General features: G+C 48.2%; 1 protein-coding gene across 1 annotated transcript in view; it reads left to right on the top strand.

Moving 5' to 3' along the window:
* Positions 1–26,083, top strand: part of acoxl (acyl-CoA oxidase-like) — a 667,710-nt gene that overhangs the window by 48,374 nt on the left and 593,253 nt on the right. The window contains exons 4-6 of the mRNA XM_072500077.1: positions 5,680–5,766; positions 12,047–12,145; positions 14,565–14,679. Coding sequence (XP_072356178.1) covers positions 5,680–5,766; positions 12,047–12,145; positions 14,565–14,679 — 301 coding nt within the window. The remainder of the gene's footprint in view (positions 1–5,679; positions 5,767–12,046; positions 12,146–14,564; positions 14,680–26,083) is intronic.

The following is a 26,083-nucleotide window of genomic DNA, read 5'->3' on the forward strand; positions in this document are numbered from 1 at the left end:
AGCCGGGAATTGAACCTGGGACCCTGGAGCTGTGAAGCAGTTGTGCTAACCACCATGCTACCGTGCTGCCCTGGAGAGAGGTTGGGGGAATTCCAATATTTTGAACTGGGGAAGAGGGGGGACATAACCCATATCAGAAACATATGGGAGAACATGTTCTTCTTATCAATGTAATGGTTCCTTCAGGTGCAGGATTACGCATTGTCAAGTGTTAAGACTATTCAGGCAGTAATCCAAGTGCTTTATCAACCGTTCACCATCACAGCTTTCTCACTTTCATTTGAACTGTAATGCCCAAATGTGTTTGAAAGCCAAAAGTAAATTGTGTAAATGAATATTAAGGTCTTTACAGTTCGCAGATTGATCTATGCATATCATTCCTGTCCTTAAGCCGGACAAATTGGTCCCTTTCGGTGGAGGTTATAAGATAACCGTCAATCGGATTGCCTGCCAAGTTCGATAGATATCCCATGCTTCAAATCAAAGATCTGCATGCCAAGTTAGCAGGTGGCCAGACATAACCAAGTTGTAGATGAGCCGCACCTATCTTCAACTTAAATTAGACGAACCTTCCCAGAAACAACACACACACACAGCCTCTAGGAGTACAGTTGATCGCCCTTTGGGGCCTCATCAGCATAGTCCAATGGATCATGGAGAACATACTCTAAGCGTTATCCAAAGTGCCGGTGTACTTGAATTACATACTTGTCATGGGGACTTCAGAACAAGAGCACCTTAAAAAACCTAGAACAGGTTTAGTGGAGATTATTGAGAGCTGGGATACACCTGAAGACATGGCCAATCCACCTACCCTGCACATCTTTGGGTTGTGGGGGCGAAACCCACGCAAACACGGGGAGAATGTGCAAACTCTACACGAACAGTGACCCAGAGCCGGGATCGGCGCCGTGAGGCAGCAGTGCTAACCACTGGCCACCATGCTGCCCTCCCAATTTAATGCGGTAATCAAACGGGCTTTGATTGTTAAAATCTCACCCATGATGTGTTTCCCAATTCCCATAATCTGACCTCATTGCTCGAACCTTTTTGAAAAAACATTTCCGCTTACCCCAAAATACCAATGTGTAAACCGAATGCTTTCTGTTTTTGCAGTATTTAGGTATCATTATGCCTGTGAGACTCCATGTCACAACTCGCTTGGTGACTTTGCCATTCACCCATTCAGTGGTTGACCTCTTTTATGTAATTAGAAACTACTTCCAACTGGAAAGTATGGTCCTCTTGACATCGTGCTTGAATTCCTGGTCAGTTACTTTGTCCACACTGCAAACTGTTCAAGGCTTTCATTCATATGTTGCTGAATTATGGTTTTAATTTTTTTTAAAGAACATATTATTTAAATGTGTCTCTGCTTTACAAGCTAAACTAAAAGGAAGCCATTTATAGCTGAAAGAGCAGTTTGTGTTGATTATCGGTACAATTTTTGGGTGTATAGCTTGGTCTGGGTCTTGACGGCTACTTTAGTTATGGAATGTACTCTGTGAAGTAGAGTACAGCAATTTAATTCATCATAATACAAACACACAACAGGAGCAGGCAGTTTAGTCCCTTGAGTCTATTCCGCAGTTCATCATTAAATGAGATCATGGGTGACCTGCGACCTCGCCCCATATCTTTTAATACTTCTGACTAACAAAGAAATCTGTAAATCGCAGATTCAAATGTACCGATGGAGCAGCAATTTCCACTTGTTGAAGTCAGCTTTGAACTTGTACCCTTTGCATGCAGAAACATTTTCTTTTTTAAAACGCAATTTATTCAAACTTATATCAAAGTAGGTTACAGCAAATAAACACCCTGGGAAACATTCTTCCCAACAATTAACTATACAGATTTTCCTCCTTTTTCACCCCCCTGCTTCCTGTGACAAACAGCTCCTCAAACACGGTCACAAACATCCCCCCACCTTTTCTCAAACTCCCCTGCTGAGCCCCTTAACTCATACTTTATCTTCTCTAACCGCAGGAAGTCGTACAGGTCACCCAACCAAGCCGCAACCCCCGGTGGCGATGCCGACCGCCACTCCAGCAAAATTCATCGCCATGTAATCAGAGAGGTGAAGGCCATGACATCGGCCTTCCTCCTCTCCATGAGCTCCGGCTTCTCTGAAATCCCAAATATCGCCACCAAAGGGTCTGGGTCCACTCCCACCTCTACTATGCTGGCTAAGACCGCGAACACTCCCGCCCAGAATCTCCCCAATTTTTGACAACCCCAAAACATGTGCACATTATTCGCTGGCCTCCGCCAACACCTCTCACACTCATCTGCTACCCCCTGAAAGAACCCACTCATTCTCTCCCGAGTCATATGCGCTCTGTGCACCACCTGGTGTATCAGGCTCATCCTTGCAAAAGAGGAGGTCCCGTTTACCCTTCGCAGTGCCTCACTTCATACTCCCCAATTGATCTCCATTCCCAACTCAGCTTCCCATTTCTCCTGGATCTTCACCATCCGCTCGCCTCCCTGCTCCACCAGCCAATTATATATATCCCAATTCTTCCCTCTCCTTCCACATCCGGAAGCAGCAGTCGCTCCAGCAAGGTGTATCCCGGCAATCTAGGGAACCCCTTCCAGACCTTTCGTGCAAAGTCCCTAACCTGCAGATACCTGAACTCACGGCCCCTCAGCAGCTCTACCCTCTCCCTTAGCTCCTCCAGACTGCCGAACCCTTCCTCCAAATACAAATCCCTCACCTTGACCAGCCCCACCCCTCCACCTCCTGTATACACTATCCATCCCCCCCCCCGGCTCAAACCCATGATTCTCGCACAGCGGCGTTAGCACCGACATCCCTTCTACCCTAAAATGCCTGCTCAGCTGATTCCATTTCTTCACCGTGGACTGCACCACTGGGTTCCCTGAATACCTACTTGGAGCCATTGGCAATGCTGCCGTCACCATACCCCTCAAACTAGACCACTTACAAGATTCCTCCTCCATCCGAACCCACTCTACCCCTTCTCACCACCGCCGCACCTTGTCCATATTCGCCGCTCAATAATAATGAAGCAAATTTGGCAACGCTGCCTCTGCCTCTGTAGCAGGGTCCTCCCCACCCTCTGCACCTTCCCCGCCCACACAAAGTCAGAGATGATTGTGTCCACTTTCCGAAAAAAGGCCTTTGGTCCAAAGATCAGGAGAGCCTGAAAGATGAGCAAGTACCTCGGCAGAATATTCATTTTCACCACTTGGACCCTCCCCGCCAACGTTAAGTGCAGCGTATCCGACCTCTTAAGATCCTCCCTGGCCTCCTCCACCAGCTTCGTTAAGTTCCACTTTTATGGAGCCCCGTCCATTCCCTTGCTACCTGAATCCCCAAGTACCTAAACCTATCGCTTGCTACCGTAAATGGCATCCCCCCCCCCCCCCCAAAATAGCCCGCTGTGCCAGCTCATTCACAGGGAATACCTCGCTTTTCCCTACATTCAGCTTGTATCCCGAGAACCCTCCAAACCTCCCCCACAGGCCCATAATCCTTCCCATACACTCCAACGGATCCGAAACATACAGCAGGAGCCATCGCCAATGGCTCTATGGCCAGTGCAAACAGCAGCGGTGACAGCGGGCATCCCTTCCTCGTACCCCTGTGTAAGTCAAAGCTTCGTGAGCTCATATCATTCGTCCTCGCCCTCACTCTTGGCGCCACATACAGCAACTGCATCCATGCCACAAATCTCGGCCCAAACCCAAACTTTCCCAAAACTTCGAACAAGTACCACCACTCCACCCGATCAAATGCTTTCTCCACGTCCATGGACACCACCACCTCCGGTACCAGAGCTCTCGACGGATTCATCACCATATTTAACAGCCGTCTTGTATTACTCGCGAGCTGCCTGCTCTTCACGAAGCCTGTTTGATCTTCTGCAACCACCCCTGGGACACAATCCTCCATCCTCCCCGCCAACAACTCAGCCAATACTTTCACATCCATGTTCAATGGTGATATGGATCTATACGACCCAAATTCCACCGGATCCTTCCCTTTTTTGGGGATTAGTGTGATTACTGCCTACTTCATCGTCTCTGGCAACTCCCCCTTCTCCAGTGCTTCATTAAACGCCCCCAACAGATGTGGTGCCAGGTCCGCTGCAAATTCCTTATTAAATTCTGCCGGGTACCCATCCGGCCCAGGGGCCTTCCCCGACTCCATACCCCGATACAATCCAGCACCTCTCTCAGCCCCAGGGGCTCCTCCAACGCCTGCCTCTTTGTTTCCTCCACCTGGGGAAATTCCAGCTCTTCCAGAAACTGCCCTATGTCCCCCTCCTCTCCTCCTGGGTCTGCCTCATAAAGTTCCTGGTAATACTGTCTCTAAATGCCTCATTTATCTTCACTGGCTCTGACACCACATCCCCAGCCCCAGTCCGGATCTTCAATATTTCCCTGGACGCAGCCTGCCTCCGCAGCTGGTGCGCCAGCATGCGGCTCGCCTTCTCCCCATACTCGTATTGCACTCCTTCTGCCCTATGCAGTTCTACCGCCCTCTCCATTGTCAGCCTGTCAAATTGCCCTCGCAACTTTTTCCTCCTCACCAATCACTCCATGGTGGGCACCCTTGAATATTCCCTGTCCACCTCCACTATCTCGCTCACTAGACAGTCATGTTCCGCCCTCCTTTCCTTATTCGCACAAACCATAAATGAGATAATTTCTCCCTGGAGCACTGCCTTCAGTGCTTCCCAAAAAATGCCCGCCGACACCTCTCCATTCTGATTGAACTCCACATAATCCCTAATCGCCAACCACACCTCATCACCAAAACCTCCATCCGCCAACAATCCCGAGTCAAACCTCCACCCCGGCCTCTGCTCTCGTCCCGTACTGAACCGAATATCCAGCCAGTGGGGTGCATGGTCCGAGATAACTATCCCCGCATACTCTGCTCCCTCCACACCAACCAAAATCTCCCGACTCACTACAAAGTAATCAATCCTCGAATACACCTTACAGATGTGTATGCAGAAACATTTTCTAACTTCAGCCCTGAAGGGTCTGACTCTAATTTTTAAACTTATGCTCGCCACCCAGTTCAGGTTGATACAGCTGTTAAAATCAAAGTAAAATTATGCTGCTTGTAACAATGTGCATTAATGTTAAAAATAAATGAATAAATACCGTATGCCTGGGAGGGGGAGAATGGGTGGAGTAAGACTAGGTTCAGTGATAGATATTCAGTACCTGACCGCCAGCAGAAGATTACAGGTGTCGATGCCAGGTGCATAATTCTTTTGAGATTGGTTTTCATACTTTCTTTTTGTGACTTTATTATATTATAAGCATGGAAGGGTGAAGTTCCATAAACTGGATTAACTCCCTCATGGAGTTAGCTACCTGGTTGATACAGGAGTGGCATGGATGGAAGTTATTTTTAGACACGGAGCTCAACGACCCAAGTTTAAGAAGGTGGACTTCAGACGGAGAAAATGGCCAATTGCGCTAAATGGAAAGAAATACAATTGCAAACACCATTTTTTTTTTTTTCTTGCACTGTCATACTCCTCCTCTCCCTCCCATGACATTGATTGCAATTGTGAGAATTAGTTGTTCCGCGACTGTCGAGGCCAGTGAAAGTTGATCAGAAACCCTTCAGCGTGGAAATGTTGTTTAATTGTGTTAACTTTACTCTTCTTCCCTATTTTTGACCTGCAGATGGGTGTAGTCTGCTGGTTGTTTGGTGGGGCAGTCATCAACCTTGGAAGCCAGGAACACATTGAAAAATGGTTTAAACCCCTAAAGGTATGTTTCTCTGTGTTTACCCAAACGAGCTACCCCACTGTATATGGGATTCACGCAACTAATTTGCTAATCAGACTGATTTAACTCCGTGTTTGAAAACTTTGCATGCGTTTGTGAAATGATTAGTTCTATGATTTCAACCATTTTTATTGTTTCCATTTTTCCCATTGCTGTTAAATACATTTTCCATTGTTTAATTTAACAAAGGCCCATTTATCACACTACAGTATGATTTATTTTACTGTCTGGTTCCATTGTTCTGAGCTTTCCCTTGCTTTCTCTTACTGAATCTATTTGTACTGCTTCGTTCGTGTTGTCCATTTTTTTTGATCATCCTCCTTCATCCAGAGACAAGTCAAGTTCTGCTTCTTTCCCTTCTTACGTTAACAAGGTATTGATTGACAAAACAGTTCTAAACACCCCACACACATTCTCCCTATCCTCGACTATCTTTGAATAATTGAAATCTCCTAAAATTATGCACGTTGGGCCTCTTCAGTTTGTCTGCAAGCTTTATTATTAATTTTGTGTTGATCGTCTGGAAACCTTTTACAAACTTCCACCCGTGCAATTGTTCCTCGGTTTAACCCAAGGAGAATCTGTTTTGAACATATCTTTAGTTAAATTCTTACACTCCTGTGCCATAATGTTGCCTCTAATTTGAAAATACTATTTACCCTTTTCTTTTATCCCTTCACAAAGTCACTGAACAGATCACCTGGTCATTTATCACATTGCTGTTTCTGGAAGACACTGTGTGAAAACTTGGTTCCTACATTATCAGAGTAACTGCCCTTTAAAATAAAACTTTATTGGCCAGCAAGTGCTTTGTGAAGAACTAAGTTCGCGGATTTTGTGAGGGCCACGAATAATCCAGCACGAGTTTTAAGGATACAAAGAAATAACATTTATTTACAATAACATATCACTCCTTCCTGCTGGTTCCAAACTGGCCAGCTTTATTTATACAGGGAGTCTGCTAATGACTTCTCCGCCCCCCCCCCCCTCATTAGGGAAGCTCATACTCCCACAGGATTGTGGGATTGTCATTAGTCCCCAGCCAATGGTAAGCAGGCAGGTTATAACATCCCCCCCCCCCCCCCAAAAGTCCAAGGAATCCACTGAAGACCCTGGCGAAGGAGGGCGTCGGACTCGTTTTGCACGAGGCGCTGGATGGGGCGGCGTGTAACAGGACGGAGACAGGCGCTTCCATGATGAATGGCGTAACGGTTGTACATCCACGGCCCGTGGGACCGAGGATTCCCCCTCTGATGCGTCCTGTGTCTCCATCTCGGAGTCAGAGTCTGCTGCCTCCGACATCTCGGCGTCTCTATCTCCACGCGGTTCTGTAACGACCTGCGCAGCTTTGAGTGAGGCACCAGAGGAAGATTGTGAGGACTACTTTCCATTGTCTCTGGGCCAGTTTGGCGAAAGATTATGCCAGGGACCCACTGGGCACCACCAGCAAAATTCCGAACGAACACTGGGTCATCGGGCGCAAACTGCCGAATCGGCCGATGCCGAGAAAATCCCTGTCCCTGCCGTTCTTGTGTGCGGTGTACTTTTGCGCCAATGTCTGGGAAAACTATACTAAGGCAGGTGCGAAGTCTCCGGCCCATTAGGAGTTCTGCGGGAGCTACCCCAGTCACCACATGGGGGTGGTCCTATACGAAAACAAAAAGCGAGCCAGTCTCGTGTCCATTGACCCGGAAGACTGCTTCTTTAGGCCTCGTTTGAATGCCTGCACTGCACGCTCCGCCAACCCATTTGAAGCCGGGTGGTAAGGGGCAGTGCGGATATTGCATATGCCGTTCATCTTCATGAACCTCACAAACTCCTCACTTGTGAATGGAGTGCCGTTATCCGTGACCAGCACCTCTGGGAGGCCATGCGTACTGAAAGACAAACGCATCTTCTCAATTATTGCGCAGGACATTGTGCCTAGCATCTTATGCACCTCTAGCCATTTCGACTGGGCGTCGATTAATAGAAGGAACATGGATCCTTGAAAAGGGCTGGCGAAATCCGCATGCAAGCACGCCCAAGGCCGCCCTGGCCATTCCCAGTGATGTAGGGGCGCGGCCGGCGGAAGCTTCTGATGCTCCTGGCAAATGGAGCAGTTTTGGGCCACCTTCTCAATGTCGGTGTCGAGGCCTGGCCACCAGACATCACTCCGAGCCAACATTTTCATTTTGGTCACACCTGGATGCCCATTGTGCAAGTCTCTTAGTATCAGCTCCTGGCCTTTTTCCGGGACAATCACACATGTCCCTCACAAGAGAATGCCGTCTTCCACGCTGAATTCTGACAGCTTGGAGGAAAATGCCCGCAACTCGCCTGGGAGCTGTCTATGCTGCCCACCATACAGGACTATGTGCCGAACCTTTGACAGGACTGGCTCCGTCTGGGTCCACTCACGGATCTGTGATGCCGTGACAGGCAAGGTGTCCATAAAATTTAGGATTGCAACCACCTCACCGGTCGTGGGGGTCGACATGGGGCCGGTCGATAAAGGCAATCGGCTCAGTGCGTCGGTATTCGCTATCTGCGTTCCTGGTTTGTGCTCCAGAGAATACTCGTATGCAGCGAGCAACAAAGCCCAGCGCTGGATCTGTGTGGAAGCAATGGGTGGTATTGGCTTATCCTCTCTGAAAAGTCTCAGCACAGGCCTATGATCAGTCACGATAGTGAAGTGGCGGGCATACACGTACTGGTGGAAACCTTTCACCGGAAAGACCACTGCCAGGCCCCCCTTCTCGATCTGCGCATACTTTTTTTCCGCTGCAGTTAATGTGCGGGAGGCGAAAGCTATCAGCCGCACGGCCCCGTTCTCCATCTTGTGGGACAGGACGGCCCCAATACCATACGGGGATGCATCACATGTGATGAGCAAAAGCTTTCCAGGATCATAGTGGGTTAGTAACCCAGACGACGACAATTGTTGTTTTACCCGCGGAAAGCAGTTTCTTGCGGCTGACCCCAAACCCAGGTGTGATTTTTCTTCAGCAGAAGGTGCAATGGGGCCAGCGTAGTTGCCAGATTGGGGAGGAACTTCCCGTAATACGAGGCCAAGAAAAGAACGAAGATGCGAAGTGTCAGCTGGGGCGGGGGCCTGTTGAATCGCGCACACCTTCTCTGCAACGGGGTGCAAACCTTGGCGGTCCACCCGATAACCCAGGTAGACTACTTCCTTTGCCTGAAATACGCACTTTGTGTGACGTAAACGGACTCCAGCCTCTGAAAAGCATCTAAGGACAGCCTCCAGATTTTCCAAATGTTCCTGTTCCGACGTCCCTGTGATCAAAACATCATCTAAGTAAACAGCGACACGCGGTAAACCTCTCAAAATGCCCTCCATAACGCATTGAAAAATAGCGCAGGCAGAGGATACTCCACAGGGCAAATGTGTATATTCATACAGGCCCCGGTGTGTGTTAATTGTTACATATGGTCGGGAGGCAGGGTCCAGCTCCAACTGTAGGTAGGCGTGACTCATGTATATCTAATTTTGTGAACGAGAGTCTGCATGCAAGCTTCGCGTAGAGATCCTCTATGCGAGGCATTGGATATCGGTCGAGTCGGGAAGCCGTATTCACTGTAAGTTTATAGTCGCCGCACAAGTGAACTGTGGCATCTGGCTTAATTACAGGTACAATTGGTGCTGCCCAGTCAGCAAAACAAACGGGCCTGATAATACCCAAAGTCTCCAAACGAGTGAGCTCCCTTCTACCTTCTCGAGCAAGGCGTAAGGCACCGGGCGCCCCTGGAAATAGCGCGGTGTGGCTCCTGGTTCGACTTGGATACGGGCTACGGCCCCTTTTATTTTCCCCAAACCAGGCTGGAATACATCTGGGTATCATCCTAGCACCTCAGTCAACCCTCCAGAAACTGTTTGGAGGATGTGCTTCCACTGCAACCGCAAATGGCGCGACCAGTGCTGACCCAACAGGCTGGGCCCATGGCCGCGCACCACGATAAGTGGGAAACGCCCCTCCTGGCGTCAATAAACAACAGGGGTCATCGTAGTTCCTGCAATGTCCAATGGTTCCCCAGTGGAGGTGGCCAACCGGGCGTGTGTGTCGGTTAATGTAAGGGTCTGTATATCCTGCTTGATGCGGTCGAATGTCCTCTGGGCGATCACGGAGACCGCTGCGACAGTGTCCAACTCCATCTCAAGCGGGTGACCATTGACCCGTACTGTCACCTTTAATGGTTGCCACACGGGGAGCTGCCACACAATGCAGCTGCAGGCAGTCGTCCTCTGTCTCCACGTCCTCCGGAGTAGTCGCAGCAGGTTCATCCACATGGAAGGTACGGCCCCTGGGCTTGTCCCAGTTTCGGACGGAACGACGGCCCCGGCGTCCACGACAGGGTCGGCGCCTACAAGTCTGACACGGACATAGCTCCTCATCCATTGGTTCTGGAGAAGGCTCTCTTCGTGGAGGAATGTCCGACGGCCACTGGGGTCGATACGGACGTTGCCTCGCCCAAGGTACCGCAGGAGTGCGGGGGGACATTTTCGGACGGACGGGGTTGCGCCCCAAGGCACGCATCTCCATTCCCTGTAGCTCCTGCATTCCTCGTTCTGCGCTCTCTCAGGACAATACTATTTGAATGGCCTGTTGAAAAGTCAATGTTGGCTCGGCTAACAACTTTCTCTGGGTGGCCGCATTGTTAATATCGCAAACCAAACGGTCGTTTAACATTTCTGACAAGGTCACACCATAGTCACAGTACTCCGCAATCCTGCGTAGCCTGGATAGAAAGTCGGCAAGGGATTCTCCTGGGGTCCTCTCAGCGGTATTAAACTGGTAACTTTGGACTATCGTGGAGGGGGTTGGGTTAAAATGTTGCCCCACTATATTCACAAGTTCATCAAACGTTTTGGTGTCCAGCACAGCTGGGTATGTAAGGCTCCTAATCACCCCAAACTTACGTGGGCCGCACAAGCGGTGAGCAATATGACCACCTGGCGCTCGTTTTCGGTGATATTGTTTGCCCGGAAATAGTAACACATCCAGTGTGCGTACTGGTTCCAGCTTTCCAGCGCAGCATCAAAAACATCCAAACGTCCGGACAGAGGCATGGTATAATAGAAAACAACTTCCAACCTGTATCCAACAAAAATCCAGGGAGCTGGCTTCAGCAGTGCAGACAGCTATTAATTTTACCCTCGTCGCCAGTTTTGTGATACAGAGAGTCTGCTAATGATTTCTCCGCCTACCCCTCATTGGGAAGCTCATACTCCCACAGGATTGTGGGATTGTCATTAGTCCCCAGCCAATGGTAAGCGGGCAGGTTATAACAGCGGGGCCATGACATAATTGCACATATTTCTGCCAAACCATATTTTTCTTCTTTACCTCTTCCATCCTTATCATGAGTACAGCTAAAGTTTGCTTTCCTTTCTAAGCTATCTGTTCTTTTGCTTAAACTAACACGAGAGAGTTAAAGTTGGGAATTGCACAACAGCTGCTGACCTGTTACAATTTTTTCACTTTGTGGATCACCTTATTTGCAAGTTTTGATCATTAATTTACACAAAACAGGCACATTTTTCAGTTTACATTGTGAAGAATTAGAACCATAGAATTCCTACAGTGCATCGGGTATGCACCGGCCCTCTGAACGAGCACCTCACCTAGGTCCACTCCCCATCATCCCACCTAAACCTGCACATCTTTGAACTGTGGGAGGAGACTGGAACACCGGGAGGAAACCCACGTAGACACAGGGAGAATGTACAAACTCTGCACAGACAGTGATCCGAGGCTGGACTTGAACCCGGGTCCCTGGCGCTGTGAGGCAGCAGTGCTAGCCACCATGCCGCAATTCAAGAATTGCTTGAAGGAGCAGCGTATCAAAGGTACGCCTTGAGTTTACATAGTGCCAACTTGGCTGAGTGGGTATGACCCTTGCCTATGTAGAACTGAGTAGAATGTGCACCCCAGTTGACTGAAAGCATGGCAACCAATTGGAGACCGGTGGGGGGGGCACAAAAGGACCATGGGTTTGGGGTTTAAAATAGGGGTACAGCAGGGCCATGAAGAGATTTAAACATGCAGAAGAGAATTTTACAATTGATACTTGTTAGCAATACAGACGAGGTACCACAGCCATAATACATGATGAGTACTTGCCTCCTGAGTTAGCAGAGAAGAAAATCATTTTCTCTGCAGTTTATTGTAGGTAATGTTTGAAGCAGAACAAAAAAACAGTGGAAGACGAATACAGCTGTGTATTCATGACATGCCTTTGTTTCTCCCTGATCAAATTGTAGGACTTAAAATTTACTGGAATGTTTGCAATGACAGAACGTGGACATGGTAGTAATGTAAGAGGCATCCAGACCAGAGCAACATATGATCCCACAACACAGGTAATCAATTGAATGATGCTGGGTTTGTTTAGATAGACAATTAATGTGTTTAATGCTTTTGGAACCTTCATTCTCGAAAGCAGATTGATATTGGCTGCGGCATGGTGCTATTGCCATTAGACTGGCAATCAAGAGACCCAAGATAATGTTCTGGACTCGCAGGTTCGGATGGTTTGAAAATATTTGTCATTAAAAGGTCTAATGTTCATGAAATAATTGAGGTTAAAAACCCATCCAGTTCATTAATGCCCTTTAGGGCAGGAAATCTGCCATCCTGACTAGATCTGGCCTATATGTGGCTCCAGGGCCACAGCAAATGTGGTTGACTCTTAAATGTCCTCTGAAATGGTCCAGCAAGTCACTCAGTTGTGTTAAACATCTCGGCACTGTGGGTGTTCCTACACCACATGGACTTTGACGGTTTAAGAAGGCAGCTCACAACCACCTTCTTGAGGGCAATTGGGGATGGGCAATGAATGTTGGCCTAGCTTGAAATGCTCGCACCCATGCATGAATAATAAAAGATACAAAGTGTATGTATTATATCTATGATTAATGCTGAGAAAAAAGATATGCTGTTGAAGCTTTTCATCTTGCACTCATCAGGATGGATGCAAGGGTGGTACAGGAGCACAGTGGGTAGCACAATTGCTTAACAGCGCCAGGGACATGGGTTCGATTCCCAGCTTGGGTCACTGTCTATGTGGAGTCTGCACGTTCTCCCCGTGTCTGCGTGGGTTTCCTCCTGGTGCTCCGGTTTACTCCGACAAGTCCCGAAATACGTGCTGTTAGGTGAATTGAACATTCTGAATTCTCCCTGTACCCAAACAGGGAGTGTGGTGACTAGGGGATTTTCACAGTAACTTCATTGCAGTGTTAATGTAAGCCTACTTGCGACAATAAAGATTATTATTATTAATGCCAAATTTGCAAGTGAAAAACAATTTATTTCTGCAGCGGAATAGGGGTGCTGATTGGTTAGCAAGTCAGCTTTGGTTGAGATGGTGCCATGGCGAAAGCGCCAGGGTGTTATTGTTCCCCATACTTGCGTTGTTCAAAAACGGTGCAATATTTTTGCCTGCAGAGGACATCTCCCTGTCTATGAATGAGTAATGTGATATATGAATTTCAGTACCGGTGCAATGCCTGGTACATAAGCCATAGAATCTGCCATGTATGGAGACATATCAAACAGCATGTCCCTTTGGCTGTTTCCAATAAGACTGTACTCCGATAACCCATGCTTGCGAAGCTCAGAACAAGTCTGACATTAGATGTGATTCTGCGATCGGGCAGCACTTGCTTTTGTTCAGCAGCACTCAAGTTCTGCACTGCCAAGCAACTGTACCTATGATTCTTTCTAATAAAAATGCCCAAATTGGTGAGCGATATATTTAGGTTTTTGAACCGTTCCTGCTGAAGTGATGTAGAAACTACAGGAAAAGCAGTGATGTAGAAGCTATAGGATAAAGTATCATGTGTGAAAATTCAACCATTTTATGAATGCAATCACGGCATAATCTCCTATACCAGAAATCCGATCTTATAATTGAGTGAGTTACATTTGAAGTATTTATGCTCACTGTGATGTTCTACACCGTTCAAAAATGATTTCCCCCCCCCTCCAAAACCGGCTGTGCCTCCCACCCTGCTGAGTTGAGCTTGCCTAGGAGAGGTTGTCAAATAGTGCTTGATTTTATTGGCAGCAGTAGGCACCCGTAATCATAGAATTTACAGTGCAGGAGGCCATTTGGCCCATCGAGTCTGCACCGGCTCTTGGAAAGAGCACCCTACCCAAGGTCAACACCACTACCCTATCCCCATAACCCAGTAACCCCACCCAACACTGAGGGCAATATTGGACACTAAGGGCAATTTATCATGGCCAATCCACCTAACCTGCTCATCTTTGGACTGTGGGAGGAAACCGGAGCACCCGGAGGAAACCCACGCACACACTGGGAGAACGTGCAGACTCCGCACAGATAGGATTACAGCCATTGTGCAGTGGCCACAATTACTTCCAGCAATTTACTGGCTTGCAGCAAAATAGTTTATTAAAAAATAAAAAAATAAAAATAAAAAGTTTATTAGAAAGAAATTAATTAGTCTCACTGCATCACAGAACAGAGCAACAACCGCAGATACTTGACGGTCTTACCCCGGAATGAGAGTTGGGTGCTATAATTCGCGTTTGTATTAGCCAACACTGCTACTCCTGATCACTGACCAGAGATCCCAGTGGGAAGATTGCATTTGTGTGCAAGAGGGGCTGTGATGAATTCGCCTTCTTGGAGTGATAATTAATGATGCAAGATAGCAGTAAACCCAGCAAACCTACACTGGCTAGCTGGGCACTCATGACATTGGGGAAGAAGAGACGAAAATTCACAGCAAAATTATTTTTTACACTTCGCAGGAATTTATTATTCATACTCCGTGTGAAGATGCTGAGAAGATGTACATTGGGAATGCAATGAAAGGAAACTATGCCGCTGTATTTGCTCAGCTGGTTGTCAGTGGACAGTTGCTAGGTTTGTATATTTTCAATTCTAATGTTTCTGTACCATGTCTGGGGATGCTATGGGGAGACAGTGGCGTAGTGGTGATGTCACAGGACTAGTAATCCCAGAGGCCCAAGCTAATGCTCTGGGGGCATGGTTCAAATTCCACCATGGCAGCCGATGGATTTCAAATCTCATTAATAAATCTGCAATATAAAGCTAGTCTCCGTATCATCAATTGTTGTAAAAAATCTGCCATCCTTATCTGATCTGGCCTGCATGTGCCTCCAGGCCCACAGCAATGTGGGTGACCCTGAACGGCCCTCTGCAATGGCCTAGCAAATCACTCGGCTCGAGGGAAATTAGGGATGGGCAACAAATGGTAGCTTCACCAGCGATGTCCACATTCCATGAAAGACAACATCCTCTTTATATTGTCTTGTTGCAGTATGTTGGGACAAACCTATAGGTACCATATTTTTATGTTCAAAAACTTTTGAATGAATCTCATTTCAGCTGTGAGCACTGCCTGTAGGGTGTTAAGAAATGTGAATCGGTGCTTTACTCTCTGCTCATTATCCTTTTATTTAATTCACAGATTTTTGGCGGCACAGTGATGCAGTGGTTAGCACTGCTGCCTCACTGCGCCGAGGACCCGGGTTCGATCCCAACCCCGGTCCCGGGTCACTGTCTGTGTGGAGTTTGCACATTCTCCCCGTGCCTGTGTGGGTCTCACCCCCACAACCCAAAGATGTGCAGGGTAGGTGAATTGGCCACGCTAAATTGCCCTGTAATTGGAAAAAGAAAAATAATTGGGTACTCTAAATTTAAAAAAAAAAATTCACAGATTTGAGAACCCTCTGAGTGAGTGATATATCTGACCAATGTTTGTTTATATGAAATGTATCTAAGTGCTGACAAGTAGGAGATCCATCAGAAATTGCAAAGCTTGTACCTCGCAAGAATTCATCCTCTTGTGGTTTGAAACTATGTTGCATCCCGATTTTATATTATTTTAAATATCACGCTTGCTGTGGTCACAGGATATGGCGTAACATGGGTTTTTCTTTGTCCAGAACTCTACGAACCGAATTCATCCAGTTCCCTTCTCTTCCGTTCTTTTTATACATATGTTGCCCTGCTGGGTGCATTTCAGTACCTTTCAGTCTGGTTTTGTGGTGAGGTGAGGATTCCAGCCTGTTCTCTCAGATGGCCTCCTATGATGTAGACAACCAGACTGGCTCATGCGTGCATGGCAAAAAGTCACCATAAGTGCAAATGAAATTGTGGTTTTAAAAAGAAGGACTTTGGGCGCGATCTAACCAAAATAAAACTGGGTCCGTTCTGGGTGGCATTGGCGGGGTCGTTTCCGGCGCTATCTCTGTCTTGTTTTCGTGACCCAGCAGGTTATGCACTCCCGAGGCCGCACCCAGCATCATTTCTTGCACTGGGGAGCTCCAAAAGTGATCGGGATGCCATTTCTAAACTGCGCCCCGAACTCTTGACCCCTGGGCCTGATCCCCGGTTGTGCACAATGTCAGCATTGCACCTGGGCAGTGCCAGGCTGGCACCTTGGTGGCACTACCAGGGTGCCAGGATGGCAGTTCCAAGGTGCCCTGGGTCACTAACTACTACCGAACAGCCCCCGGCTGGGGTCTCCTCGGCGATAAATGCCGAGTGGCCGATCGATCCGGAGTCAGCATGGCTAAGTGGGGAATCTAGGGGGACGCCTCTCCCGGGATATACCGGCCGTGTCCTGCCCCCGATTCTGGCAGGACGCAGCCGCTGTTTACGTTGCTATTGATTATTTTAAATTAATATCGATGTAAGAAGTTTTAGTGTCTCAGAAAAAGATGACCCCTTTTGCCCCACCTTCATGGCCCCAGAGAAACTCCGCTTTGCACAACAGCCTACTGGCGTAAGGAATGCTTTGCAGCAAGGAGTGGTAGATGCAAAGGCCATTTAAGAAAAAGTTGAATTGGAGGTTGAAGTGAAGTTACAGTGGAATAGGGAGGGAGTGGAATTTAGTGTCCCGTTCCTCCCCCCCCCCCCCCCCACCCCACCCCACCCACCCCCACTGAGCTGGAAACGTCTGCTGTCGTATGGATTAACATGTGGGCTGAATTTAGTGGAAGAAAAGGGGTTTAGTGTTGAACTATATTTGGGAAAGGAAGATCCCAAATGTGGCCGCAATGTTTAAAAATAAAGCTAACGTTGTGTTCGTGAGCACTCTTGAGCACTGGCCATCTTCACAGATGTGGGCCCAGATTGTTTGAAATGAGCAATAATGTCCATGTTAAGAAGAGTCATGGAGGTCATCAGCACAGCAAAGGCCCTTTGGTTCATCGTGGCTACGCCCGTCAAAAGCAAACTATTCTAATCCATTTGGCAGCACTTGGCCCACAGCCTGGTATGCCTTTTCATTGCAAGTGGACATCTAAATACTTCGAGAGGAGGCAGTGGAGTAATGGTATGGTCACTGGACTTTTAATCCAGAGACTCAGGGTAGTGCTCTGGGTACAAGGGTTCGAATCCCACCAGGGTGGACTTGAATTCAATAATTAAAAAATCTGGAATTAAAAGTCTAATGACGACCATGAAACCATTGCCAATTGTTGTAAAAACCCAACTGGTTCACTGATGTACTTTAGAGAAGGAAATCTGCCATCCTTACCTGGTCTGGCCTACATATGACTCCAGACCAACAAGAAATGTGGTTGACTCTTAAATGCCCTCGGGGATGGGCAACAGATGATGGCCCAGCCAGTTACACCCACATCTCATGAACGAATAAGAAAAACCTCTTAAACGTTCTTAACACAGATGCTGGCAGACCTACTGAATTCTTCCAACATTCCCTGTTTTCTTGGAATCCTAGAATTTACAGTGCAGAAGGAGGCCATTCGGCCCATTGAGTCTGCACCGGCACTGGAAAGAGCACCCCACCCAAGCCCTCACCTCCACCCTCTCCCCGTAAACCAGTATGAGTTTTTAGACACGAGGGAAGGGGAGGGGGGGGCAGGCGGCAGTGGTGGTTAGTAATGCACATGTCTAGGGGGAGGAGGAGGGAAGGAGGCGAGAGAGGAGAGCGAGGACTCCAGCTCACTGAGAATTCATGGCACCCTGATCACTGAGGAGCGGGCTGGACCATTGAGAGACTTCCCAAAGCCCAAACAAATGACGTATGGGTGAATCCAGGTCTGGATCTCACCCAAAAAGCCGGTGGGAAACACCCCACCAAACTCGCCCAAACTGACACTTTTTGGGTGAATCGTGCCCAATGCCTACCTATGTTCTTGCCTGCAAGAGGACAAGTCCCACCATATGAATATATCTAGCTTCTAGTAAATAAATAAATACAATTATTTCAAGCCTGACTGATAATCTTAAATAGGCAATATAATTCTCAGAACACACTGGATTGTTCATATGATAGAATTATATGATGGGGAGGTTGTGGAAGCAGATACATTAACGCCGTCCAAAAGGCATCTCGACAAATACATGGATATAGAAGTCTAGGGCACTTTTGGCCAAGAGTGGGGCCAAGAGTGGTACCATGATCGGTACAGACTTGGAGGGCCGAAGGGCCTGTTCCTGTGCTGTTTTGTTCTTTATTCATAATATGATAGAATTTTACATTAGGTATGAAAGTGATATAGTTCATTCTGAAACTAGGATCTTATATCTGAACAAAGGAAACTATGACGGAATGAGGGGAACGTTGGTTATGGTGGATCAGGAAAATGAATTAAAAGATTTGACAGCAGGCAGGGGGGCTGGTATTTCTACAACAAACCTGCACCCCTCTTGGACACAAAAAACCCAACCGGAAAGGCGAATCAATTATGAACAAACTAAGTTTTTAATGAAAAAGTGAAATGAAATGAAAATCGCTTATTGTCACAAGTAGGCTTCAAGTGAAGTTACTGTGAAAAGCCCCGAGTCGCCACATTCCGCCGCCTGTTCGAGGAGGCTGACACGGGAATTGAACCGTGCTGCTGGCCTGCTTTCAAAGCCAGCGATTTAGCCCTGTGCTAAACAGCCCCATTTGATCAAAAGAAGTGGCTTCTCAGATTGCCAGCAAGAGTGGTAAGCCTGAGGATTGGGAGGAGTATGAATCCAGCAAATGCGGACCAAGAAACTGGTGACTGGAAAAGAGAATACGAATGTAAGCTAGTGAGAAACGTAAAGGTGGACTGGAAAGGTTTTTCCAAGTATGAGAAAAGGAAAAGATTGGCAAAGACAAATGTGTATCCATGACCGACCGAGACAGGAGGATTTATAATGGAGAATAGGGAATTAGCGGAGAAACTAAACAATTTCTTTGTGTCTGTCTTCACAGAGGAAGACGCAAAAAATCTCCCAATGGTACAAGGGAACCAAGGGACCTGTAAAAATAAAGATCTGAAAGAAATGAGTGTTAATAAAGAGGTGGCACTCAAAAGATTAATTGGATTGAAGGTTAAGGGATCCTCTGGACCAGATGAAATAGAGTGCAGACTGGAAAGCAGCAAGGAAAGGAGAGAGATTTAACAAGGGAGGCAGCGAGAAAACTAAAAACTACGAACTGTTAGTTTGACCTCCGTGTAGGAAAAATGTTAGAATTTATTATGAAGGCTGTGAAAACCGAACACTTGGAATTGGGGAGTCAACGTGGATTTATGAAAGGGAAATAATGTTTGACAAACCTGTTACCTGTAGCATAGGTAAGGGAGGACCAGCGGTCAGATTTTCAGAAGGCTTTTGATCAGTTCCCACACAGCAGGTTAAAAAGGAAATTTGGAGCAGTTGAAGTTGGAGGTAACTGGCATGAGTTGACAATTGGTTAATAGACAGTGGGAATAAATAGGTCATTCTCCAGATGGCAGGCTGCTATTAGTAGGTTACTGCGAGGATCAGTGCTGGGGCCATAGCTGTTCACAATCTATTTATTTTTTAATCATTCACAGGATCTGGCCTGGGCATCGCTGGCAAGGCCCAGCATTTATTGGCCATCTCTAATGGGCCTTGAAACCGAGGGCAGCTCAGAGCCCGGTACATTGCTGTGGACATGCTCCTGTAGGACAGGCCATGTAGTGAAGCAAATGTATTTTCATGACAATTGATAATGGTTTCATATGGCTTGCTTTATATCCCGTGGTGGGTTTTGAACCTGTGTCCCCCAGATCACTAGTCTGGCCTCTGGATTACCAGTCCAGTGATGTTGCCCCTACACTTCTGTGCCTCCCTAAATGATTTGGGTGTGTTGACCAAATGTAATATTTCCAAATTTTCTGTTGACACAAAACTAGGTGGAAATGTAAAAAAAATAAAAGCAAATTACTGCGGATGCTGGAATCTGAAACCAAAGAGAAAATGCTGGGAAATCTCAGCAGGTCTGGCAGCATCTGTAGGGAGAGAAAAGAGCGAACGTTTCGAGTCCGAGGACTCTTTGTCAAAGCTTAAAGCTTTTGTCAGAGCTTTGACAAAGGGTCATTTTGATTCGAAACGTTAGCTCTCTTTTCTCTCCCTACAGATGCTGCCAGACCTGCTGAGATTTCCCTGCATTTTCTCCTCGGTGGTGGAAATGCAAGTTGTGCGGATGACGCAAGGAGGCTTCAAAGAGATTTGGACAGGCTAAGTGAGTGGGCAAGAACATGGCAGGTGAAATATGATGTGAATAAGTGTGAAGTTATCCGATTTGGTAAAGAAAACCAGGAAGGAAGAGTATTTATTAAACGGGAGGAGGTTGGGAAGAGTTGATGTCCAGAGGAAACTGGATGTTTTTGTTCATGAGTCACTTAAAAACTAGCATGCAGGTGTTGCAGAGAATTACAAAGGTAAATGGTATGTTGGCCTTCATCGCAAGGGAATTTGAGTCCAGGAGTAAAGCTGTCTTGCTGCAATTTATTCGGGCCTTGGTGAGACCTCGCCTGGAATATTGCATGCAGTTTTGGTCTTTGTATCCAAGGAGGGATACTCGTGCCCGAGAGGGATTGCCACGGAGGCTCACCAGACTAATCCCAGGGATGGCAGGATTGTTTTGTGAGGAGAGTTTGGGGAAAACTGGACCCGAGTTTCGAGAGGTGACCTCATTGAAATTTAAAAAATTCTTACTGGGTGTGATGGTTGTGGGTCGGATGTTTGCCCGGCTGGTGAGTCTCAAACAGGTAGGGAGGTGGCTTTGAGACCAGGAAGAGATCAGCCATGATCTGATTGAATGGTGGAGCAGGCTTGAAGGGCTGGATTGCCTATTTGAGCTTTGAACTTTGACAAAGGGTCATCTGGACTCGAAACGATGGCTCTTTTCTCTCCTAATCCCTACCTTCCTAACGAGGAAACGCAGTCTCCGATAAGTTGCAGGACGGAGGAATTCCTTCACTATGGCAAATGACCACAAAAGAAAAAAGACTTTTGCACCAATTTCAGTACACACAAATATTCGTCTCACCCCTTTGTGTATGCACATCTATTCTTGTTGGATGAGGACGAAGCTTGCTTGTGTGTTCGGCTGATATGCTTGCTTGCACCGCCCTCTGTTGACGAATGATTGCAATTACTAATTGAGATCGCAAAGCATTAAGAAATAGACCCAATTCTCGAGGCAGCAAGGATGACATTCGCCCACTAGCCAACAGGTTGTTTTTTATTTAAAAAAAAATATATTTATTAAAGTTTTTTGACAAAACAAAACAATTTTTTCCCCTTACAAACAATAACCCCCCCCCCCCCCCCCGGTAACAAAATAACACAAAATCACCCTAAGCAAGATATATACAGGGTAAGATGATATATTTACAGAGCTTTATACACTGGCTCTCGCCCGTTCTTGCCAGTTTCCCCCACCCTCCATGTTATCCCCCTCTCGTCCGTCCCCTCAATCAATCTCTCGTCCCCCCCCCCCCCCCCCCCCCCCCCCCGCCCCAGGGTTGCTGCTGCTGCTGACCGACCTTCCTCTAACGCTCCGCGAGGTAGTCTAGGAACGGTTGCCACCGCCTGTAGAACCCCTGCGCAGACCCCCTTAAGGCAAACTTAATCCTTTCCAACTTTATGAACCCAGCCATATCATTTGTCCAGGCCTCCACGCTAGGGGGCTTCGCCTCCTTCCACATTAGCAAGATCCTTCGCCGGGCTACCAGGGACGCAAAGGCCAGAATGCCGGCCTCGTTCGCCTCCTGCACTCCCGGCTCGTCCACTACTCCAGATATTGCTAGCCCCCAGCTTGGCTTGACCCGGACTTTCACCACCTGAGATATTGCTCCCACCACTCCTCTCCAGAACCCCTCCAGTGCCGGGCATGACCAAAACATATGGACATGGTTCGCCGGACTCCCTGAACACCTTCCACATCTGTCCTCTACCCCAAAGAACCTACTCAACCTCGCCCCCGTCAAGTGCGCTCTGTGAACCACCTTAAATTGTGTCAGGCTGAGCCTGGCACAAGAGGAGGAGGAATTGACCCTACCCAGGGCATCAGCCCACAAACCTTCCTCGATCTCCTCCCCCAGCTCCTCCTCCCATTTACCCTTCAACTCTTCTACCAGCGCTTCCCCCTCTTCTTTCATCTCTTGGTGTATTGCCGAAACCTTGCCCTCACCGACCCATACACCCGTGATCACTCTGTCTTGAATTTCCTGTGTCGGGAGCAGCGGGAATTCCCTGACCTGTCGCCTCACAAAAGCCCTCACCTGCATATATCTAAAGGCATTTCCCGGGGGTAACTCGAACTTCTCCTCCAGTGCCCCTAGGCTCGCAAATGTCCCGTCGATGAACAGGTCCCCCATTCTTCTAATCCCCGCCCGGTGCCAGCCCTGGAACCCCCCGTCCATCTTCCCTGGGACAAACCGGTGGTTACCCCTGATCGGGGACCACACCGAGGCTCCCACTGTACCCCTATGCCGTCTCCAATGGCCCCAGATCCTTAACGTTGCCGCCATCACCGGGCTCGTGGTGTACTTTGATGGCGAGAGCGGCAACGGTGCCGTCACCAGCGCCCCCAAGCTCGTTCCTTTGCAGGACGCCATCTCCATTCTCTTCCATGCCGCCCCCTCTCCCTCCATAACCCACTTACGGATCATCGCCACGTTTGCTGCCCAGTAGTAGCTCCCTAGGTTTGGCAGCGCCAGCCCTCCTCGGTCCCTACTGCGCTCCAGGAACCCTATCCTTTTCCTCGGGGTTTTGTTCGCCCACACAAACCCCATAATACTCCTACCTACTCTCTTGAAAAAGCCTTTGGTGATCACGATGGGGAGGCACTGGAACACAAACAACCTCGGAAGGACCACCATTTTTACCGACTGCACTCTACCCGCCAACGAGAGCGGCAACATGTCCCATCTTTTGAAGTCCACCTCCATTTGGTCCATCAACCTCGTCAGATTCAGTTTGTGTAGGGCCCCCCAGCTCCTAGCTATCTGGATCCCTAGATACCGAAAACTCCCCTCCGCCCTCCTCAGCGGTAGGTCCCCTATCCCTCTTTCTTGGTCCCCTGCCTGTAGTACAAAAAGCTCGCTCGTCCCTACATTGAGCTTATAGCCCGAGAACTCCCTCAAAGTCTGCATGACCTCCACCATCCCCTCCATTGGGTCCGCCACGTACAGCAGCAGGTCGTCTGCGTATAGCGACACCCGATGCTCCCCCCCCCCCCCCCCCCCTCCCTCCGCGAACCACCCCCATCCATTTATTAGACTCCCTCAGTGATATGGCGAAGGGTTCGATCGCCAATGCAAACAACAGGGGGGACAGAGGGCACCCCTGCCTCGTTCCTCGGTACAGCCGAAAGTACTCCGACCTCCGCCGGTTCGTCACCACACTTGCCACCGGGGCGCTGTAAAGGAGCTTAACCCAGCTAATAAACCCCCCCCGAACCCAAACCTACGCAACACCTCCCAGAGGTACTCCCACTCAACTCGGTCAAAGGCCTTTTCGCGTCCATGGCTGCCACTATCTCCGCCTCTCCCTCCTCCGATGGCATCATTATCACGTTTAAGAGCCGCCGCACATTCGTATTTAATTGCCTGCCCTTTACAAATCCCGTCTGGTCCTCGTGTATCACCCCCAGGACACAGTCCTCAATCCTCGTGGCCAGCACTTTTGCCAATAGCTTAGCGTCCACATTAAGGAGCGAAATCGGCCTGTACGATCCACATTGCAGTGGGTCCTTGTCTCGCTTCAGAATCATGGAAATTGTCACCTCCGACATTGTCGGGGGCAGGGACCCCCTCCTCTCTTGCCTCGTTAAAGGTCCTCACCAGTAGCGGTGCCAACAGGTCCGCATAATTTCTATAGAACTCCACCAGGAACCCGTCTGGCCCCGGGGCCTTCTCCGCCTGCATGCTCCCCAAATCCTTACTCAGCTCCTCCAACCCGATTGGTGCCCCCAAACCAGCCGCCTCTTGCTCCTCCACCCTCAGGAACTGCAGTTGGTCCAGGAATCTTCCCATCCCCTCTTCCCCCCCCTGGGGGCTGGGATCTGTACAGCTCTTCATAGAAGGCCTTGAATACCTTGTTTATTTCCGTTGCACTCTGGGCCATGGCTCCCCCACCATCTTTGACTCCCCCTATTTCCCTCGCTGCCGCCCTCTGGGAGACCCAGGATCATCAAATTGTTTCTCCTTGACCTGTTCTCCAGGTCTTCGAGTCTTCCCGCCCACGTCTTGTGTAGCGCCTCGTGCTGCTCCACTTTCACCGCCAGGCCCAAGAGCTCGTCCTCATTCTCACTCACTTTGTCCTGGATCTCCTGGATCTCCACCTCATGGACTTTCTGGGTTGCCCCAAGTCCTTCAATTAATGCCAGCATCGGCGCCACCATCTCCTTGCGCAGCTCCTTGAAGCAGCGCTTAATGAATTCTTGCATCTCCTCTTTATCCCCGGCTGCCGCCATTTTGTTTATTTTACCCTTCTTCTCCCGTTGCTCCAGTGCCGTTTTTTTTGGCCGTTTCGCTGCGGGTCCGGTCCATACAGGTTAGTGGGAGACCTCTCTCCTCTCTTCCCCACGGGTTGGCTGTGTGAAAAGTCCCGTTGGGGCTCTTCTATCGAGCCCGAAAGTCCGTCTTCGCGGGAGCTGCCGATTGGTGCGGCTTAGCTCCGCATAGCCGCAACCGGAAGTCGCCAACAGGTTGTTTAGTGTTCCTCCTTCCTCAACCTTTCAGATCACCGTCCCCTCTTAGTTTTTGCCCTCCTCTGATGTAACTTTCTAGCAGCATGTTGTCAGTCTTCAGCTGTGAATTCCAGCATTACTGTCAGACCGATGATGTGCAATTAACTGTGACATGCACAGCTCATCAAATATTTGGCTGTAATTTTACCTTTGTTACAACATGTTGTGTGGTCTTTCTCACGACACTTCCTTGGGAGCTATTTGTTCTTTTTGAGTTTTGAGTCCATGATGCACAGGGTGCAGATCTCACTGGTTTTCTATACTGACTGACACCGATAGTGGTGTTTCTGTTTATTCGTTCATGTGATGTGCGCATCGCAAGCTGGACCAGCATTTACTGCCCATCCCTAATTATCCTTGAGGGGTAGTTAAGAGTCAACCACATTGCTGTAGATCTGAGTCACATGTAGACCAGACCGGATAAGGACGACAGATTTCCTTCCCTCAAGGACATAGTGAACAGGATAGGTTTTTACGAAAATCGACAATGGTTTCATGGGTATCATTAGACTTTTAAACCCAGGTTTATGGAATTCAAATTTCACCATCTGCCTTGGCGGGATTTGAACCTGGGTCTCCAGGGCATTACTCTGGGTTTCTGGTTTGCTAGTCCAGTGATAATACTACCGTGCCACCGCATCCCCAGTTTTTGCTGTAGATCTGTCTGTTTGAAAATCCTTCTGTCATTTTGGATTTCATTTTTTTAATCATCTGATCCAGACAGCTTTTCCTCTCGCAAGTTTATGTTTTGCTGCCTATTTCTGTTCTGTTCGGCCCCAGATCACGTGTGTAACATAGCATAATATAGGAGTGCTATGAGCAGCTTTGGGAAGGATATATTGGCCTTTGAGGAAGTGCAGATGTACTATAATGATACCAGGTCTTCAGCAGCATAACTGCAAGGTCAGATTAAACAAACTAGGGTTTATTCCCTAGAATTTAGAAGGTTTAAGAGTTTTTTTAAATATTAAGATTGTAAGATCTGTTTGAGCTGCTCGCAGAAAAATACTTTTCACTGTACCTCGGTACACATGACAATAAACAAATCCATTCCAATCCAAGGTATTTACCATTAATATTTGTTAGTGTCACAAGTTGGCTTAAACTAACATTGCAATGAAGTTACTGTGAAAATCCCCTAGTTGCCACACTCCGGCACCTGTTTGGGTACACAGAGGGAGAATTCAGAATGTCCAATTCACCTAGCAAGCACATCTTTCGGGACTTGCGGAGGAAACCGGAGCACCCGGAGAAAACCCGCGCAGGCACAGGGAGAACGTGCAGACTCTGCAC

The sequence above is a fragment of the Scyliorhinus torazame genome, chromosome 4 (assembly GCF_047496885.1).
Source record: "Scyliorhinus torazame isolate Kashiwa2021f chromosome 4, sScyTor2.1, whole genome shotgun sequence".
Classification (NCBI taxonomy): Eukaryota; Metazoa; Chordata; class Chondrichthyes; order Carcharhiniformes; family Scyliorhinidae; genus Scyliorhinus; species Scyliorhinus torazame.